At 38.3% G+C, this 22166-nt stretch overlaps 1 protein-coding gene across 50 annotated transcripts in view; it reads left to right on the top strand.

The window, feature by feature from the left end:
- Positions 1–22166, top strand: part of ESRRG (estrogen related receptor gamma) — a 387839-nt gene that overhangs the window by 353255 nt on the left and 12418 nt on the right. For all 50 annotated transcript variants that reach the window (XM_058835879.1, XM_058835826.1, XM_058835862.1 and 47 more), the window contains one exon: positions 19399–19668. In XM_058835879.1, the coding sequence (XP_058691862.1) occupies positions 19399–19668 (270 nt within the window). The remainder of the gene's footprint in view (positions 1–19398; positions 19669–22166) is intronic.

Genomic DNA, 22166 nt, shown 5'->3' with positions numbered 1-22166 from the left:
TTGCAGACCTGCAGGGATACTGCTAATTTCAACAGGAATTTGGGCCTATTGGAAATTATATTATTGGGCCTTCTTACAGTGCTGAGTGACATGAGAGTGCAAAATACTGTCTCTCTGCTCTGACACAAGCGGCTATGCGGAAATAAGAAAAGAGGATTTTGTAGGCTTGTGCTGACTTAATGTGGGTTTCCAGCACACCAAAGCCAGACAGTGGGCTTACTGTGCTTGACCTTAAGAAACTTATTACCATGAGCTGTGTGCCCTGGGTGGACCTACTGCTGCAGCATCCTGTTAGTTGTGTTTGTTTCAGCTAACTTGTTTTGGGAAGCTGAACCTCGGGTGCTTTAGAGTGACTTGTGGAGAGATCCTTTAGTCCCCTCTGTGAGAAGATAGCTTTTCACAGTAGCAGTTTGATTTGGTTTGGTAAATGAATTAAATGGAAATTAGTGAAGAGGCTTTCTACTGAGCTTTCAAGTAGCTCATCTCATACTCAGTTAGAAAGTAGAACTTTGTACTTGCTTTGGGTTCCCCATCATGTTGAGTGAAGGCCTGGGGAAAGTGGTTGTAAAAACGTGAACATGTAAGTCCTTGGTAGACACTGCATTCTTATTCTTGATGTCAAAACTCACGTTCTTTAATGAGGGGAAATAGTAAAGGAATACTTGTAAGCTGCACACAGGGTTGATTCCACATGCCAGAGATTTAGGAAACTTAAAATGTACCATCAATTAACAAATTTTTAATTTTATTTTGAAAAAAAAAGGTGTTATCTTCTGTAATCAATGTATGTAATCAATGTATCCATTGATTTTTATCTTCAAACTGGTGTCAGTGTCTAGCAGCTTTGTGAAAACAAGAGGTTTATGCCAGATCTAAATGAAGCTCTAGTCTCAACAAAGTTTGAGCTTCCTGGCATTTTACATGAATATATTCCTGAATGTTCCATACCTCAGTTGCTAGACTGGTGCTGCTGATGTCTTGCAAAAGTCTCCCATTTTTGTAATCTCCAGAGACTCTGTTGAGGAAAAGCTGCACACAGAGGTAATGTGCCTAAGAAGCTCAGCGCCAGAACCTTATGTTCTGTCTAACCATTTTACATACTACCATGGTATGTTTAATTTGCTTTTTCATCAAATCAATAATGGGTCTAATTGAAAAAACTGGCAGAACTACATACAGCCTAACTACCAGTGTGAGTGTTTTCAGGAAATCAGAGATGTTTCACAGCTACACAAGTGACACCTGTGTTAGTGCTGCACCTTTGCTACCAGTGTGTACAGAAACAAACATTACTCAGGTGCAGCACCTGTACCAATTGATCACTATGCTATCAGAATTAATCACCTGGCATTCAGCTCGGAGAATAAAATTTACATCTTAATGTGTGACATTATTGTGACACTTATTCCAGCATGTACACACATACACTACTAAAAATGATACTATTCACACTGTTGGAAAGTGCATATTTTGTAGGCCTGGCAGGTCTTGTTCTTAATATTGACTCCCAAATACTTGGTGTAGGTGCTACGTGCTTTAAAACAGAAACTTATAATTGTGTAATAAAATACATGGTGGTCCTGGAGTTGCATGTCTCATATCCTGCCCTCACTCTCGCAAGAAAAAGGGATTTTTGAGGATATTTAGTGCTTCGCAAAAAATAACCCATGTGAAGAGAAATAAATAAGTTTGGCAGTGTGCAAAATTGGATGGCCCAGCAATGGTGCAGGTGCATTGGCTGACAGTGTGGAGGAGCTTGTGTGAGAACAGAACAAAGTCCTACTGATAGGAGTGTTCAGTTATGCAAAGTCTGGTCAGCATCCGTGGAGCTGGCAGAAGGATCCAGGCCAGGTGTAGCAACTGCAAGATGAGGATTCCAAAACACTAGTTTTAAAAGGAAGAAATGAGGATTTCGAGTTTACATTTTGTATAGTTGCAGAGCTAGTGGGGTTTTGAAATATGGCAAAGCCTTAGGCATTAGCATAGGGTAATCACCTTTGCTGTTCAAAGAAAAATAATAACAATAGAAAAGGTATTGTACTTTGACACATGGAAATATAATGCTTTTCAGAGAAATTTTGTGGGGATTTTTTATTATGTGGCTAATTACATATTTACATGTAATGGCACTAGCAGAGCCATTACAGTCCATTGGGTAAATAATATGCATTTTAAAAACCATTTATAAATATGTATTTATTTGATGGACCAGAACGGGTTTTTGAAGTCATTCTCATCCCCTGAGTAAATAATATATGGATTGCTTTTAAAAATAAATATGTATTTCTCCAACAGGCATTCCTGGCAATTGGGTAAATAATATGCATTTTTCATATATTAAAAAAATACATAGAAGTGTATAGAAATCTGGCCTAAATATGTATCTTGCTGAGCAAAATGACTCAAAGGGTGTCAGGCTTAGCTTTGAAATTTTTGTTGAGAATTGTCAGGTTTTATCACAGCCTAGAGTTAATTAAATGTATTTTATGCATTTTCATACATACAGTATAATATCAATGTCTGTTTACAGTTTTACAACACTGGTGTACTTGACCCTCTCAGTCAGTGCTGTAAAGTCAGCACTATGTGGTCAAGGTCCTAGTTTTACTTTGTGTTCATCCTAATTCAATGCCAGACACATTCATTTTGTGGGCATAGTCCTGCTTCCATAGAAATACATGGGAAAAAATGGTCACCTTAGTAGGAGCCATCTCAAACTCCTTTGTAGTGCTAAATTTTAACCAAAAAAAGGTCTACAAAGTATATTCAATATTTCTGAAAAGTATATGAAATGGATAAAGGGATAAACAGGCTAAAATATTTAGAAAAGGAGCTTCATGTTTTCTCGTACTTTGCCCACTAACCAACAGTGAGAAATAGACCAAAAGAGCATGAAGAGGAAATGTTAAAGTTCAGGTCTGTTAAGCTCTTTTATAAATATTTTAGCCAGGTTTTCCCTTCATCCATTCCACATACTTTACAGAAGTGTTGAATATACATTGTAGACTTTTTTTGGTTAAAATATTTGTCATTGTTTTCAGACATTAAATGAAAAAAAACATCGTAACAGCCGTGTTAATTTATTTATATATATATTGTATCTGTAGTTTGCACAGAAAAACTGTGAGACAGAGAGGGACTTCATGACTCCAGCGGAATTACAAAGAGAAACAGTGTAAGATTTGGGAGGCCAAATTCTTCCTCATATTCTTCCTGTATAAATGTACCTCATGCTTCATCTATGCTTCTGTCATCAGCTATGATACAGTCCTGAAAACTGCTGATGTTAGTAAGTTAGTTAGCTCTTTGACGGGTGTATTTGGCAAGTGCCAGCTATAAATGACTTGTGCCCTGTGCAATCAGGATAGCTAAGCAGGGTTTTGACACAGTAGATGACAAAATTCTAACCCCTTTCCTTCTCAGATCACTGATAGGGCACTTAACATCCATAAGGGAAGCCACAGTAAATGTTTGGTGACCATAATGAAGGATCAGCAAGAGACAGACATCTGAAAGTGGGTGTCTGGGTCAGGAAGAAAGCCAAAGAAACAGGATATGGTCCAGCAATATTGGCTTGTGAAAATTTTGATTTAGACTTCTCTAATGGTGCATCCTCACAAAGCACAATTGTGCTTTCTGTATAGTCTCTAAAATTACTGATGAATGTGCACAAATACCTGATGGAAGAGCCCATTTTTGGTATTTGGATCCATCAGAACACTTAGTGGGTGCAAGAATGTAGAAATAGGGTAAAGATGGCAAAGTAAAACCCAACTCTAAGCTTTTGAGAGCACTGAAAGCTGTGTAGTAAAAAAGATTGTAGGTAAATTAGTGTGGACCAATTAAAGAGGGGACATTGCTGGTGGCACTATAAATTAAGATACTGGTGCCCAGAAGCAGTAAGAGGGTCTGATAGCAAAAGAATGCAAAGGAAAGGAGGAAGGCTAAAAGCAACAGTGAGGAAAATGTGGTTACATGAAGTATCTGTGGGCATACCTAACACTTCTCTGTAAAGCACAAAAGTAACTGAGATACTATTGAGTGCCTGCCTGCTCATTATCAGTCATCGCTGTGCTGAGACACAGTTGCTGGAGTATCTCATCATGCTGAACATGAAGGGAGAGAAGGAAGGTGGTGATACTAAATATCATCTAGGGAAGGGAGTCTGTGCCTTAGAAAATGGGAGACATGAAATAAAACGTGAAGGTGCTGAGGGATAAGATGGCACAACTGCAAAAGAAAGGGTTTGTATCTCAGTCATTCTGTGACCATATTGAATATGACTGTTAAATTCTTTGTATAATTAAAAGAGATAGGAGCATTCATACATTTTGTTGCAAATTGATATGATCTTTTTTGCCAGTGATCTGAATAAGATTATACTATAGTTTTTAATTTAGCAGATTAAGAAACACAATTAAAATATCATGAAAAAGATCATAATCTAAACCTCTGGGGGTTTTTTGCTTATCCCTGCCAAGTTGATAACAAGAGCCGGTGTATGTAACAATTACCTCCACTACTGTAAATTTACTCTAGTTTGTGGGCTGAAGTGTTAATAAATACCTTGCAGTATTCCAGAGGGAGAAGCTTTCCATCTAATTAATAAAACTGGGAAGAATACCCAGGACACTGAACCATATCTTTCTTATTAGTGTTGGCTTCTACAAAGGAGAATCCCTGAATCTCAACACATTAGTAAATGTCATACTCCTGGGTTGCACAGAGACCTCTTGAAAAACTGCTGATTTGCTGTGGAAAAAAATCACCACAGACTTCAGAAACAATTCAGCTAGGGAATACCAAGTGTAGAAAATAAGTGTAAAGCATGGCATGCATTATAGCAGCTATGATTTGTGCCCCATTTGGTGAATATTGAAAGAGGAAACATACAATTATACCCCCATATCCCTTCCATTTTTGGTCTGTCCTAATGCTAATATCTTTTTCTGTGTCTGAATGTGGCCTTACTGCACTTAGGGGTTTTTTGAGACTTAGCAAAACCTCCTGTTTATGTGTTCTCTAAAGCAGGTTTCTTAACAACACTTCCTGCTCATATGTAAGATACATGCAGCTGTTCATTAAAAAAAAAAACAAACCCAAAAATCACTTGAAGAAGGAAAATGTTTTAAACCCAGTACGGGAAAGAAAGTATTTCCCAAAATATGTAAAGCTAATTACCTTTTCCTTTACAATAATTCATATTTGGCAAAAATAAACCCTAACTATGCCTCAGCTAGTTCTGTTTCAAAATAGTTTGCTCTAAACTACAAATTACCTCTCTGACATGCACAAAATTCCTTGCTTTTATTAAAATCTTACAGTAATCTTAAATTATGGAATATTGATAGGCATTGTCTAACAGACTAGACATTTACCATGGAGGTTAAAACTTCATGCATTTCATTTGTAAAATAAAAATTGTAAGGTTGGTATTTACTCGTTTTCTCATATCGTTATTATTTTTATTAGATCAATGTAGCAAACTGGTATTACTTCCTCAGATAGAAATACAAGTAACATCTGCATTTACTTCCTACTTGAAGTTTTTGCTCTTAAAAATTCTCCTGCTGTGTATATTCGTAGCTGCTTTTTATTCTACTGATTTGAGTGATGGGGAGGATAAAAAGAAGTAAAGCCACAGAGCTTATCTGTGAGGTTGATGCTAATTTGGCTAAATGAGTCCACCTGATGGAAAGTAGAGAAGGTAAAAGATCTGCCAGTTTCTTTGTCTACATCCATTCTTCTCAATTTTCCTAGTGCTTGTTTTAACAGAGACCAAATTCTGGTAAATTCTTAGAGTATTAGAAGGCAATTTAAAGTCCTGTCCAGGAATTATATTCTGGTGGTCTTTGTATAGTCTGGTATGTAAATGTTGGGTTATTTTCCCCATTAAGAATGTTTATGATGCTTCCACATGCACTGCAAGGAGCAGATCAGTTCACACTATGGACAGTGAATAATCGTCATACGTGCAGTTTCAGTAAAGCGTGTTAAACACAGATACTGGTCCTTAAAGACCATGTATCGAGCATCCTTAGCATTATGCTGGAGGAATCTGAATCATGCATTCCCTTGCCTGTCTTCAGGTGCAGCTTTGTTGACGAGTGACCCTTTATGACTCTGTTCCCTGTTTCAGAAAATACTTCTTTGATCTGACCTGGGTGATTACATTATTTTGTCCTTCAGCAAAGACAGTTTTTTTTATATTAGAAGAAAGGACATATTTAATAAGCAAAGACTACAAGTTAATGAGCAGGTGATCTTTATTCATTTCAGTAGCTTTCAGAATACCGTGGGTTTGCTCAGTACAAATGCGTGCGTACACAGGCTTATGCAAACACACACTAATACATACACCTGCCTGCTTTTGTGGTTATGATAACACCATGGATCTTCCATATCCATTATTTTCGTCTTTCCACAGTAGCAGTACAGTGAAAGTTCAGTTGCTGTGATTTTGAAATTCTTACCCTGGGGCACATCTCTCTAAGCCCTTCTGTTCTGAGCATCACTTCTTAGGAGCAGGTTCTAAACAACTCAAAGAAAGGCAGCCCGAATTCTGAGACTTCAGTTTTTAGGAAACTGTGAACTGAATACAATAGGTCACGGACACACACTCTGCTGCCTTCAGCAGTGATCAGCCTCAGGGGAGGGGACATGAACCCCATAGAAAGCAGAAGCCTCAGGAAAACTTATTTTGAATTTCTTATGCTTCGAGATTAGATGAAATAAGAAAGGAAAATAATTAATTTGGGTTTGGAGTATTAATACCTGGAGCTATTCTGGCTGTCCATGTAAGCATCGGCTCCCTCTCTGAGTTCTTTGCTTCAGTGACATCCTTTGGCAAGAAGTTCTCCAGTCCAGCTACTCTGTGAATGAAGAATTTCCCTTTGTCTTCCATTTTGAATTTCCTGCATTTTACTGTAGTGGCGCTTGGTCTGTGTTTTGAGACAGACAGAATAAAAGCTTTAGAACTATTTTCTATATCATTAATTTATGTACACTTCTAATGCATTCTCTCATACATCACTATTTCGAGGAAGACTATTCCTGCTTTCTGAGTGTCTTTTCATAAGAGTTTTCTTAGGTACTGCTTTGCTTTCTCTGAATCTCCTCTAAATCTGTCATGTTTTCTTTGGAAAGGGACAAGCCACTCTGTTGCTCTGTTGGAAATCAGAGAGTACTGATGATGTTTTTATTTTTACTTTTCTTGCCTTCTGAGGTACTTTTAGCCTCAGCCAGAAGCATGGCATCAGCTTCACGACTGACCATGGGCTACTGGAATTGGGTACTAATAGATACAGTTTCCAAGCTAATGTTTTCACACTCTTCCCTGGACTCTTTCAGAATTGGTCAGGAGCTGCAGCTCTCCGTTTCTTTTTCTCTCCTAAAGATCATTTAGTCAGCCTTGTCTCACTCTGGAGGGACTAACACTGCATACTTGGAAGGCCTCCTGTCTTAAATTAAAGAGGGCACTGATGGAGGTCACCTCCATAACTAGGACATAAACTACATTCCAGTGTTACAGGTACCAAGAGCATATATAATCCCCTTGTTTCTTTAACTTGCACTGAATTTTAGAAGTATTTTCATTTTCAGACGGAAAATAAAATAATGTCGGACAATGTTGCATGAAATTGCATCTCTGGTGCTGCCTCCAGTGAAAGTCTATCATCTAACTTCACCTCTGTGCATCTGCTCATGATAATGCATTTAGAAATCAGGGATGGTTGCTTTTTTCAGTGTCAGAAGCAAGTGACCTGGATTCACTTTTAAAAATATGATTTGCAGACTTGTTGACTGGGATTCTCTGTTTGGAGGATGACTTGATTTGTCCACATAAATCCCCTTTGTCAAATTTAATAGATGGATAAAGTGACCCCTTGACTTCCATATAAAAATTCTGAGTTCTTATAAAATACGTAATTTTGTGGGGTAAGTGTTAAGGGCTTTTGCATCTTTAAGAAACCAAACAAATTCCAAACTGAATAACAGAGACAGAGAGAGAAGGTTGCCTTTCTGCAAGCCGCCAGCTTTCCCAAGTGTCTCATCCTCTCCCCTCTGTCATCCTGAGGCAATGTGCCTGCATTTGTGTGTAGATTTATAGTTTATCTTTATCTATGGCTTCATCTGTAGGTAGCTATTATAGCCGCCTTGCCTGGATATTGTTTGGGCCTGATAGATCTGTCTGTAGTTCATCAAAGGGGAGCTGAGTGGCTAAAAGCCATTGGGTCCAGCTGAGGATGAAATACGAGCCATCAGCCTTGGTAATGGCTGTAAAATTTCATAATTACACGGCCTTTATTGCATTGCATAATGATCCTGAAGCAGTATGGAACAATTAATTAAGATTTTCAACCGTGGCTCTTTCAGAAATTAAAAGGTGCTAGTGGCTGAGAAATGGGGAAGTGTCTTGTCCTAAAAGCATTAGGGATGCTTAAGAAGTACTTCCTGGGTACTGAGAAAAAAAAAAAAAAAAGTGGGGGGAAGAAAAAGAACTGAAGAAAAAAAGACAAGAAAGAGAATGTAACTAGTTAAGCAGCTAATGTCAGAGCAAAATTTTTGTATTTGACTGCTAATTCTTAATGTCAAAGCTGGATCTAAAATTTCTGCAATAGTCACTGCCGTAAAGTTGCTCTTTTTTTGTTCTGTAAAAATATTCATGCCTTCCCCCCCCCCCCCACCCCACCCCGTTCTGTTCTAGCCATTTGTCACATTTATAGAAGTTGAGCTCTGCACATTATTAAATAAATGCATGCCGTGACTCAGGAGGAGGGTCACTTAGCTGTGTATTGGGTGTACTGACCAAGGATTTACTCTCACCCACTTTCTCATGTCTGAGGCCATTGAAATTCTTTGAAGATCTCTGCAGTTTGACAGACATCCCCAAGGAAGAATTTTTTTTTCCTTTACTGTTTTGATATTTTTCTTCCTTCCTTTTCATCTTATAAATGCAGCATGTCAGATGTAATATAATATTTTCCATGAGATTGACCTCAGACCTGATCAGAAGTAATTAGATTCCTAAGGTGCTGCAAAGGTGTCTCACGGATTTCTGATGTACATGCTGAAAGAAAAAGTGTTTATATATGTGCTGAGAATAGGCAGGGAGAAACAAGAAGCCTGAAGCTGTGCATGTGCACATTACCTGTTGTGATCACCTGCTGGGTAGAATTCTGAAGAGCAGCAAACCGTGGCCCAGGTGGGGCGTGGAGTACTCCCTGTGCCAATGGCAGTAAAACTGGTGAAGACAGCAAAAATAACCCTGGTGTTCTCCATGCACCATCAAGGCTTTCAGGTCTTTAGGGGAAGGAATCTCCTTATCAGTGTCTTCCCCTCTCCCTCAAACCTATTTTGATTCGTGCAAACTGTCAATGTAACTCTTAGTATTGAATGTTACTGTTTTTAAATTGACCAGTCATCATGTAAGGTCCTATCATTCTAAATATTTGATGAGAAGGTAAGGTTTCTCCAAGGCACCTCTAATAATAAACTTCCTGCAGGAAATTTAGAAAGGATTATGTGTTTCAAGGAGGAGCTGGCTCCTTAAAGTAAATTCTCTTGTTGAGTCATTTATTCCCTTAATAGGAATTTTCTGATCTGCTGTCATTCTTGTTCACACACTGGGTGTCACTGCCTCTAAAACACTTGTCATTCTTTAATGGAAACAAAATAGTCATTGCAGTCAGAGCCGCAATGTCATTCCACTACCCCTTGCTGCGTCGGCAATAGTGAAAATGACAGAGCGGCTCTCAGTAGGGGTAATTAAAATGTAAATATTGATATTTTATTATTTGAAATTACTTTCCAGTGCGGCATTTAATATCTCTCCATCTGTGCGGCTCTGTTTAGCGGTCACTTTAGTGCAGCTCTGGGATGCCAAGCGGCGGCTTGATCCCCGTTATGTCAAAATGCTTGTTGCTGCTTAATTTTGATATCTAATTAAGTGGAAAAGTACAGTCCACACTGTAATCCATGGCATCTTAACCAGCTGCTTGGGTATATTTAGAATTAATCTCCACTATGGAATCATCCTAATGTATGCAATTAAGAGTCTGCCGATGGCTAATTAGGTGTATTAGAATCAGGCAGCTTCCTTTTTTTTTTTCCTTTTCTTTTTTCTGTCTTTTTTTTTTCCCTCTGTGTGGACTGTTGTAGACTTAAGACACAGCCTCCAGAGATGATCTTAATGATACATGCACACTCAACTAGGTAAACTAGAAATTTCACATTCATGTAGAATATGTGTCTCTCTTCCCCAAACAAGGGAGACTGTAAACATAATTTGAATTTTTTGGCATCTGCAACACATTAAGAAAATCAACTAACCAGCAGAAAAGTTTTAAAAATTAGGAAGATGGAAGATGTGTAGTATAGTGGTCTGAGCTGTTATTTTCCTCCCACAGGTGAGAGGGGATATTTAGCCAAAATTTTACAACCTGAAGATTTTGTTTTGGCAATCGAAGGAGATTTTGGAAAGAGTTGCTTAGCACACACAGGGTTAACAGAGATACGTTGATTGGATCGCAAGCATGGTTGTCTCCGTATGCTAATACATTCCTGTATTGGATTCATATTATTAACATGATTGGGGAATTCCTGGAAACCTGACTTTGCCTGATGGAAAGATGGAAGGAGCAGGGATTGCCGCAGCTCTCAGGGAGGAAATGACTGGTGGCTTCCCCAGGGGAGCAAAAGGCAAACAGCAGTGACCCAGCACTCTTTGAGGAAAAGCACTCTCAAAGCAGACCCGTGGAGGTTACAAATAAAAGGCAACACGTATTAAGTGCACAAGAAATCCCTCCTTTCTTTGGAAAAAAAACCCAGAACTGATACTTTTAAGTCCAGCAAACTTGATTTTGAAAACTAACCTGCTGAAGAAGCTCTAACTCTAAGTTTGTTGATATCCCCAGTCAAAATAGGCAGTTGTTAGGAGGCTGATATGTACAAAGGTTGAAGCAAGCAGAACCTGAACTAACACTGCTGTTAACTAGTTCAGCAAGCTTCCTCCGTCAAGGTTATCCCTTTTCCCTTTTTTTCTTTTTAGCTTTGCTTAGTCGAGTGAAAATTAAAAAGGAGTGAAAAGGGTGGATACTTTTTGTTTAATTATGTGTAATTGTAGTTTCTTTTCTGCTAGCTGACCTCTTCGAAGGATCTAAGTAAAGCATACCACACGCAGAATATGCAGATATTATGCTGGCTATTTTAAGCTGAACTGTATTACCATTCTCTACAATGGATTTTGGAAGAAATTCAGCGCTATTCATTGTACTCTGTATTTTTCAAGACTAAGTGTAGTTTAGTAGTGATTAAGTGTAGTTTTTATTTTTCTACCTACAAAGCTGGCTTTATTGTACTCATAGTCAAATATATATATCCACAACGGATTGAAGAAGAATTTGGGTGAAATCAATATTTTTATGTTGGAAATATGATTGATGATTTTTTTTTTTTCTATAAAGGCTCAGTGAAAAAAACAAAACAATCAGGGCCATAAATACAATCCTGCTGCATTTTCTCCTGATTTTAGGAGCACACCATATAATGACATCACCTCTGCTATCTTCAAAAAGGAGATTTAAAAAAAAATCCCGTAGTCTGGCCAAAACCATATTTGAAGGTTAAATTTTAAAGAACTGGAAGAATTAACTTTAAAGAAGAAGATCAGATCACATATGTAGTGCATTAAAGAGATCACCCTTAGGAATCTGCAAGTTAGTATTGCTGACCTGAAGGAGACTTCCAGCTTCATTGGGCCATATTGCACTGTTAGTCTGAATTTTTTTTTGTTGTCCATGTGTTGGAATTGAGAACCTCACTCCAGAGAGGTAATGCACCACAGGTCCTAATTGTCTTATATGGAGGAAAAAAACGGGGTGAAAAAAAACAAGGCAGTTTCCCAAAACACACTTATCAGGTGTTTCTCTGTTCTCAGAGCACCTGGTGGTAAAATGAAATACAAATGTTTCATCTTATATCTTTTTAATGTAAGGTTGGTTTGAATTTGCAGTAAAGCTGTGTGAAATTGTGAAAGTTTGAGTGGTAAAATCAGCCCAAAGGGAAAATCAGGTATTAATCTACTTAACTCTAGTCTTATGTTTTCCTTTTTCTTGGTGAATGCTGGGATAATAAGGTATGAAATTAAAATGAATGGAAATAAAGAGTACAATACTTTCAACAATATGTTTCCAAAAATGCCATTGTAAAGTACTCCATACATGGTGGTCTTAACAACTCTGTTCTGAAGCATGGCAACTCGCTAGGTTTTTTTATCTTTAGTGGTTCACTGCAGAGTGTTAGCAACTGGTTATGTGAGGTCAGGGAGACATCCTAAATCAGTCCCATTTTTCAGCTCCTTTCCATTACTAATACTAAAGAAGCAGCTCATGAGAACTTCCACTTCAACTAGAAATAAGAAATTTAAAAGTAGCTGCCTGGAAATACTTGGTTGGTTAGAGAGGGGTGTCTCTGATTTCAGTGCTGAAATTAGTTTGAGCTGTAGTGGGTTACATCTCACTACGTGCATCTGACCCTGGGAAGAAATGACAGCCTCAAATTGCTCCTGTTTAGTGTTATCATGTAAGGTTTCACAGGGTAAAATACAAACCAGAAATATTCCTAACTGGTATTTAAATTACATTAACACCTTTTTGTATAGCTTGAGTGAAAGGTCACACTAGACAAGCAGCATCTTCACTGTTTGTAAATGTCTAATTTGCTGCTTTTAAATTGCTGTGAACTTCACTTACTTAGTCCTGCTGAATGAATCCAGTGTTGCAAATACTTCTGACAAGCGAATATTTGCTTAGCGAGAATCCATTGTTCATAATGGATTGAGAGGGACATGCAGTGTGAGTGCATTTTTATTGCCGTGCCATCTCTCTGCTGTTGTTTCAGTGAGATGGAAGTAGCGTTGTGATAACAGCCCCGGGTTTCTTAGTGCTCTGTGTGGCATTTCCCATCCTCCTGGTAGGTGTTAGTGAAAAAGTGCTTATCACTGGCATTTTTCCATGTTACAAAATATATAAAAAAAATTTTATATAAGAACTTGGACAGCAAGAGTCAGGAGGACAAGCACACCTAAAGAAAACCCGAGGAAAGTGCACAGGCTTTGCTGAAAACATTCCAGCGCTCTCCAAATGGGCTTTTTTTCCCCCCTTTTCTTTTTTTTTTTTAAAATTTGAGTCAGAGGGACTCCTGGGCACCTCTGTGAGAGCAGCCCGAGCTGCCCTCTCCCAGGGCTGCAGAGATAACAGATGGCAGTCGCCGCTCGTCGCGCTGCTCACAACAGAGCCCTGGTGCTGCCTTTGCAGTGCTCTGCTGTGGAGGCAGGAGGAGAGGGGAGGCTGCACAGCAGAGCATCGCCCAGGAAAGGCGGTGCTCTCACTGTGCAAAAGTTACTGGATGGGATCAATTTCTAAACTTACCTTTAATTGCAGAGCCTCAGTTCCAAAGAGTGTGGAGGCTGAATTCAGCAAACAGCACAATCGAGCCTTTGGTTGTATTTCTGGTCACTTGCAGTCTGTGCTTTTGGAACTTGATTTTTTGTTTTCAGGTCTGGGCAAATACCTGCATTTTTTATTTTGTGATATTATACCTTTCACGTGAAAATTCTGCATCAGACTTGAATGTTAGCTGGTAATGGCATTGTGTGCAATTATTAGCCTTTGACCAGGAGGTCCATAAGCAAAGGGGTATGAAAAAAAAACCCAAACCAAACCTGAAATAATGGATTCACTCTGGCATAATGAGTTGTATCTGTTTCTGTTCCAGCTTTCATGAAATTTCATCCATAATCTGGGAAATATGTTTGGTGATTAGTGAGAGCACTCTCCTTCTGTTTAATGTTTTTTGAAACAACTGCAATGTTTGTGGGTCTTGATACTTACTTTTAGACTACACAGTATTTGAAATGTAATTAAATACATTTTTTAAAATTAATATAATAAAAAGGATCTCTTAATTCAGATCTGTGTGTGAGATTCAGCCCTAAATGTAGCCTAAAAAATTAATTGTGCCATCCTCTTGGATTTTTGGGAGAATAATAGCATAGGGCAGTCAGGCTATGAAGGTTTCCTTCAGCAAATGCTATGATCATGTCTAGAAAACATTACATTGCCCTAGCAAAAATTTCACTGGTGAAATTTCCCTGCCCTTTGTTTATATGCCTGGAAGGCAGCTGAAGTTGCTGGATGGATCCAAGCACTTGGCTGAGTGTGTGCCAGGGAGGGAGAGGAGGGCAGACTGACAGCTGTACATCCGAGAGTGCACTGGACACAAATCTGATCTTGAAATGGAGGTTCTTTACATTCTCCTCAGTGCAGCCAGGATGAGCCTTTGGTCCACTCTAGTCAGTCATTTGACCATGAGGCCATGCACTCTCTAAATAAAATAATACAAGGTAAAATAAATTATAAATATTTACAGTATCAGTTTGTTCTTTTGACAGTGGTGACTATACATCATTTTTGAAATGAAAAAAAAAAAAAAACCTGTGCTAGAAACATCAGTACCCATAAAACATTTAGAAAGAAGTTAATCTATCAAAATTATGTGTAAATAATTTAAAAATCCAACTCTTGATATTTCAACTGTGTAAATGTATTGCATCTGCAACACGCTAGTGAACATGTCATGAGCAAGTGCAGCTTTGATTATAAAAAATGTAAATGAAGATATTTGAAGTACAAACCAGGGCAAGCAAGAGGAATATTTTACTCATAAAGATAACAATCACACAAACAACCAGTAAAATAAATGGGAGGCAATTACCAGAAAAGGCAAGCAACTCCCAGATTTGCCAGCAATTTCATACCTGGTTTGATCAAATGTTCAGATTTCTAAACACATATCAGAGGGGAAGGGAAATTCAGTCCCTGCAAAGTGAAATGAACTCTAGAATTTAAGTCTGAGGAGCCTGATTGAGGCATAGCATCAAATGTTTACAGATGAAAACAATGGTAAGCCCAGCCACTGTCTTTTTTTTTTTTTTTTTGGCCAGTAGTTCTGGAAGTGCTGTGTGCAATGCACAGATCTTACTTCGGCACTTGACCATCTGCAGCTGCTTCACTCTGGCCCCTAGTGAGTTAGTGTCCATGAAGTCCATCTTAATGAAGTAGAGGAAAGGGTCTTCAGGAATATAAAAGATTTGCCCTGCTTAGCATGGAGCTGTGTGCAATGTGAAATAGAGAGCAAGTGGTGCATGTGCTGATATTTGAAAAGATCTGTGGTTTAAACAGCCTCCTTGAAGAGGCTGTGAACTGTGTTTGGAGCTGGCTTGGAGTGCTGAGCACTGCAGAGTGCAGTCAGCTCGATGCCCCTCGTTCCTATAATAAAAATGGTAAGGCCTTTTTACCTATTTATGTCTGCTTCCTTTGAGCTTTGGGTTTACTGGTATGCAAAAAGAAAAAAAAAAAAGCACATGTTCAGTTGCTCAATCAACCTTTTTTCTCAATCCACACTCAGTGATCTCAGTGAGTCATTACAGCATAATTACAATTTGAGTGTGATACACTGTTTGTAGAAAAGTATCTATTTTTAGCAAAAGAAACACTACAATCCCTGAAAGGAGGAGAAAGAAAGGGAAAAAAAAGAAGAAAATCTGTAACCAGCAAATCAAGGCTATTGTTAACTGATATTAGGAGACACTCTGGAGATTTACAATGCTTGCACTCAGCCACATAAAAACCACACTGAACAGAATGCCTACCAGGGGTTAAATTCATATGCCTGCGCTGCAGCCTATTTCTGTCAACACTCAGCTCAGGAAATAAACATTTATGCTTTCTGAAATGAAAGTGTATTTTTGAAGACTAGCCGTCAGATATTTTTTGCCCTTCACACGTTCAAATGCTTAGCCTTTTTTGTAAGTTGACTGCAAAGTGCATCAGTTTGCTAGGCAAAAAGAAAAAAAAAAAATCTTGACAAGTGCCCATGGCATCATTGTCAAGCACACGAGCGTCTAGTGGAAGATGGCAGGAGGGTTGGCACAAAACATGCTTCCTTCAAGCTTCTTACCTCAGGGGTACCTGACTCTTGAGAAGCCTTTCAATCCTTCCAGATGACGTTATTGCAGACTGTCATCTGGTTTATTTGGAGTGTGCTGTATCACAGATAAACACGCTATTTAACTGCAGGTCAAGGTACAGCGTCATCCTGCCAGCAAACGTCCAAGGTACATCAGATGGCACTGACTTGGGGAGGGAGATGGAGGGAGATCAAAGTTGTCACCAATATGGTAGATGCTAAAGGGGGAGAAAGGTGCACAACATTGTATTTTAAAATGTTATCACACAGTTCTGTGTTGAAAGCGGTGACCTGCAAGACTCCAAAGGATTAAGGACCTGCACGATGCCTGACAAAGTTCCAACCCACACCATCATCATGCAGCATCTCAGGGTGGCTTGAATAGAGCTTGGAGATGGAACTGGAGAGGCTAACACTGGTCAGAAGGCCGGAAAGAGTCCAAGTTGGAGACTTCTAAAAAAATAGTTGGAATTTAGTATAGAAAATATCCCCTTGTCAAAGAACATGGTTGATCTGGGGGGGTTCACATAACAAAAGCTCACAAACTCAGAGGTTGGCATGAAATAAGTATAACACTCTCCAAATAATTAAAAATAAATCTATATATAAATATATAAGCCTGTGTAGTCTATTATTTTAACTGTGACTTGTTGAACACATATTAAGAGAGCATTGCTGCGATACAAGAGACATGCTGAATGCTTCCACATTTTCTGTAAAATAAAAACAAAACCAAACCATATTAATTACAACTTGATTCAGCTTTGCATTCCCACAAGGGATGCCTTTAAAAGTTAAAACATGCTTTCACTGAACAGGCTTTCAAGGGAAAGTTACTTCGATCAGGAACAAAATAGTCATGTTGATTTGATTTATTATTGAAGAGTGGAACAGCATGCTTTACATTTGCCAGTTTTTCTATAATGTAAAAAATTTCTTTTGATTTTTTTATGTGTCATATAAAAACAACTGGTATATTTACTGCTTGAGAATGCAGATTTTTCAAGAGTGTAGTACAATAAATAATGTCAATATCCCATTTTCCCCCCTCACAGGGCATTTGTAATTTTCTTTGACTGTGGCACACAATAAATGTTATTGAAACATAGTATTATTTACTTTTTAAAAAATAAAACCATTGACAACAAACCTAGTATGAAAATAGATAAGTGAATAAAAGAAGGAAGTTGGGGAGTTTTGGGGGGAAAAAAAGAATACAGAGAGAAATTGCATGTTAAACTTATTTAATCAAAAGTGATTTTATAGCCTTTTGCTTAATTAAACCTCTCAGAAGTGTGTGAAACATTGTTATACCTGAAAAATTGTTAATTTGTAAATCACAGGGACAAAAGGGCTCCACTGCAACTTTAAAGTTTCTATGCACGTAAATGTCAATAGAGTGCCTTCTCCATCATCAGCACTAAATTCACATTGATGCCTCTTTTCTTCTCTGTATTGATCCTTCCATGAGAACGTAGATTTGTATCTGTTAATTAATGCGTCCTGAAACAGCGTTTGTATTAATCAGGCAGATAAGAAAAATTGGATGCCTGCACCCTCATGACAACCGTAAAAGTGCTGGCCCTGATAAAATCGTGGATGGACCTCAATAAAAAAGTTCCTCCTTCCACTCAATAAACTAATCATCCTGCTTTTAATTATTCGGCAGAAAGATGTGTGGAGATTGGAGAATGTGTAAATCTATTTACTAACAGCAGTGTCTGGGAGGGAGAATGGGGCTGTCACAGGACAGTGCTGCAGGCTACATTCTCTGTCCATCTGCTGCTGCAGAAAAACTGGTTCTTGAAAGCCGGCAAGGAACAGAAATGTTGGAGCTAATTGAAATCATGAATTCCTCCCTATAAGCTTTGAAATGATTATTTCTTCTCCATTTCCCTCTTATTTATTTTAATCACAGATGTGTTATTTTCCATTGTCACGTCTTCAAGACTTTCCTGTTGTTGTTGGATCAGATTTTATTGTTTTCTTTTGTTTTGTTTTGGTTTGGTTTTTTTAAGTCAAAGAGCTGCAGTTCTATCACAAGACTCAAAAGACAGTAAGAGAAAATGAAAACAAATAAGGAGGGAGAGAAAAATGAGAGAGAGCGCATGCAGCTGGTTTTATGTTTCATTTTTTATGGATGCCTGGTGGTTTGGATGTGGGCTTTTCTTTTTTATTGTATTAGTTTTGCTGCTTAGTGCTTATAGAGAAAATCTTGTTTGGAGTAGATGTCTTGCAGATTTGCTAGTTTATGACATATTCTTGCATGACTGTAACTCTCAACTTTAAAAACAGAAAAATGCATTTAAGTGTAATTGAACACCAAAAAGAATGTTCTTACAGCGGGAACCCTGTCAAAGGACATGTAAGCAACTCCATAAACAACTAAATGAAAGCCTCAGACATGTCTTAAGACCCTTTAAGAAAAGCTTGACTAATCCCCTTTGATGATTTTATTAAGTACTTGTGGTTGATGGTGCCAATTGGCAAACTGCTGCATTTCGCCAACAGGCCAGGAAAATCACTTCCTCTCCCATACTGTTTTCTAGCACCTAATGTGATTGGGATATTAGCAGTTTGATATAATAAATTAACAAGTACTGTAAACAAGAGTCTGAAAAGGTAAGACAGTAAAGATGTTTGCCCTTAGTGATCTTATTAGGAAAGACTGGGGGGGGTGGGGGGGGCAGAAGCAAAAGTTAAATTTATTAAGAGGCATTTAATAAAATTTTGGTTGCCCTCACCAAAAGGATGGTGTGACTGCTATTCAGTTGGCACTTGAGTGTGCACCCTGTTATTTCAACAAGTAGTGGCAGGAGCCAGGACAGAATTGATTAGTGTCTTTTCTGAGAAGGGTGACTGTTACTTCTCTTTTTCACTGACATTAAAGTTCAAAAAGAATTTTTCTCCTTTTCATCCTTACCTTAATTCTATTAAAACATCAAATTTTCCCTTTTAATAATATATTTTTTCTCCTAAATTATCCTTCTTGGGTTATGGTAGTAATGGATAGAGTCAGCAGATCCGTTTCACAGCATTAAGTTTTTACAACTAAGCACAAGTATTTCGGAGCAAAGAAGATATACGAATCACAGATTGCCACTGCAATACCCCAAAAATTAATATGATTTTTACAGGAAGAGCTTGCCAATTCCTGCTTGTTTAAAACTTTGGTTTTGATTAGAAAATGTTTGATTTTATATTGATTTACTTTCCTGTAGTAGGATGAGGAGGAGACACACAAAAGCAGTAGGGAGAATAATAGAATGCATGCATGTTTTATCACAGTGTATATAAAAACAAATCAAAAAGAAGATCATTTTCCAAATTTGCTTAATATTTTTCTTTTTTTTTTTTTTCCCCATTCAGGATTCTCCACTTTGTCTCTAGCTGACCAGATGAGTCTTCTGCAGAGTGCTTGGATGGAGATCTTGATTCTCGGTGTTGTATACCGGTCACTTTCTTTTGAGGATGAGCTTGTATATGCTGAAGATTATATTATGGATGAAGACCAATCCAAATTGGCAGGCCTTCTTGACCTTAACAATGCCATACTGCAGCTGGTAAAGAAATACAAGAGCATGAAGCTGGAGAAAGAAGAATTTGTCACCCTCAAAGCTATAGCACTTGCTAATTCAGGTTGGCAGAGTGGCATGACGGTTGCTACATTTTTAATCTTCCTTCCTTCCTTCCTTCCTTCCTTCCTTCCTTCCTTCCTTCCTTCCTTCCTTCCTTCCTTCCTTCCTTCCTTCCTTCCTTCCTTCCTTCCTTCCTTCCTTCCTTCCTTCCTTCCTTCCTTCCTTCCTTCCTTCCTTCCTTCCTTCCTTCCTTCCTTCCTTCCTTCCTTCCTTCCTTCCTTCCTTCCTTCCTTCCTTCCTTCCTTCCTTCCTTCCTTCCTTCCTTCCTTCCTTCCTTCCTTCCTTCCTTCCTTCCTTCCTTCCTTCCTTCCTTCCTTCCTGCCTTCCTTCCTGCCTTCCTTCCTGCCTTCCTTCCTGCCTTCCTGCCTGCCTTCCTGCCTTCCTGCCTTCCTGCCTTCCTGCCTTCCTGCCTTCCTGCCTTCCTGCCTGCCTTCCTTCCTGCCTTCCTTCCTCCCTTCCTCCCTTCCTCCCTTCCTCCCTTCCTCCCTTCCTCCCTCCCCAAAAAGCACTTTAAACTAAGAACAACTTTCTGGTTCAAAGTAAGTATGGAATATGCTCCTAAGGGAGTGAAGAATGTTCCACTGTATTATTTGGAGAGTGTTTTACAGACAGAGATCCCTTCAAATGAATATAGAGGTTGTTCTCCTAAATCCATTGCATAATCCAGACAAGTCTAATCATTGTAATTAAAGCAAAAGAAAGGATGCTGGAGAGTATGCTATATATTTTCTCTTTAAAGGGAGGTACTGATTAATTTGATAGACTGAATTCAGGATATGGAAAGAGGGAGGAAATCCATATTGAATTTTGCAAGGACCACACCTTTCCTTATGGATCCTTTGCATTTATGAGAGAGCTTCTGCAAAAAATTATTACCTCTGCAGCAAGAGTTAAAAAATCTCAGAAAGAATTTTTTTTTCTGCATTTGAATTTAAAAGTGCTGAAACAGTGAATACTGCCAGATAAGTAAAAATCGTTTGTGCTTTGTTGTTTTTCTTTTTGTGTCTCCTTAATGCTTTATTGTGGTCTTAAGTCCCTTTTAGCATTTGCATAAAGTTCACGATAGATCCCTCTTTAATGACGTGCCGATCATTAGATACCTGTGTGTCAATAACATGCTCTGATGCTATGTTCCATTGACAGTCACACCGTGCCCCTCCATCTGCTTTTGTTTTGACCCTATCTTTGAACTTTATCTTGGTTGCTGGCCAGTAGTTTTCCCTTTAATTACAAGAAGGAAACTGTCAATAAAATCTGTTAAATGGGATGCAATGAGTGGCTTGAATGGGCGGACGGCTATTTGTTCAAATTCTGCAGCATTCAAGGTATTGACAGTTTGTTTTCTGGGGCCATATGTGACGATCAATCTCAGGCTGGGCTCAGCCGCGCTGAAAAATGAAAAACCAGATTGCTTTTGCTTACTTGTGGATGACGACTTGTGATTTGGCGCGGTCCTAGTGAGATGAGACCTTCTGCCCAAATTGCCCCCCTGAGAGCCAGGACGCGTGACTGTTTTTAGAAATAATTTTTTAATTGATTTTGTAATTAACAGTTCATCTACAATATTGATGCATGAATCCTCAGATTGATAGGAGGGAAATTGTTTTCAACAATGAAGTTGTACTTTCCTATTTATCTTTGTAATGTGATTTAGCACTCTGCATTTTTAATTGGAAATATAATTCAAAAACATGCAAAGCCAAAATGCTTATTAGTTTCTTTGTAAAATATTCTCCACCCCACTAACTCTGTCCTTAATTTTAGAATATTATCTTATTCCAGATTAAACAAAATGCTGAAATGTCTCTCAAAGATAAAAATTATTCTTAATTGAAGATTTATTTATCATTTTTGACCATTGTAAATAGACACTGGAGGATGCTTTGCAGCTCCAGGAAGGTTATTTCTCAAAATTGGTCATGCTTAATGATCAGAGCAAGAAAGTTATCTGCAATTAGGAGCCTAAATGGAGAAGGGCTTTTGTACTTATTTAAATTCTGTAATTCAAAGACTGAATTTGAAATATTTCTGCAGTTTACTTGACAAAAAGGATGAGGGCCAGCATAGGCAGATATGATGTTAAATACCATTCCTACCTTCTCCCTCACCCCCCCCAAAAAAAGAAAAAAAAATAGATATGCAGTGTTTAAGTAATAATAAAAAATAACTGCTGCCAAAAAAAAGTTTAGTCATACACTGTGCATAGAGTGTATCAAAATCATCTGTAGCTTCATTAACTTTGCTGGAAATTACAACCAGGATAATGTCAGAGATAAATACAGTTCAGCATACTAAAATTCAGGGCACATTGAAGTGAAAACATTTCCTTCCCTCATCTTGAAAGAAATAAAAATTGCTGTCTTAAAATGAAGCTGTTGCAAGGAGGAATTAAAAAGTTGCCCAGACATTCCACTTCCCTTTCAACAGTGTTTCAGATGCTGACTTTCAGCATTTCAGCTTCAGGTTGTGCATACACAAGATAACCTAACTTCTACCAGC

Source organism: Poecile atricapillus, chromosome 3, assembly GCF_030490865.1.
Source record: "Poecile atricapillus isolate bPoeAtr1 chromosome 3, bPoeAtr1.hap1, whole genome shotgun sequence".
NCBI classification, from domain to species: domain Eukaryota; kingdom Metazoa; phylum Chordata; class Aves; order Passeriformes; family Paridae; genus Poecile; species Poecile atricapillus.
This window is presented reverse-complemented; position numbering and strand designations above follow the sequence as displayed.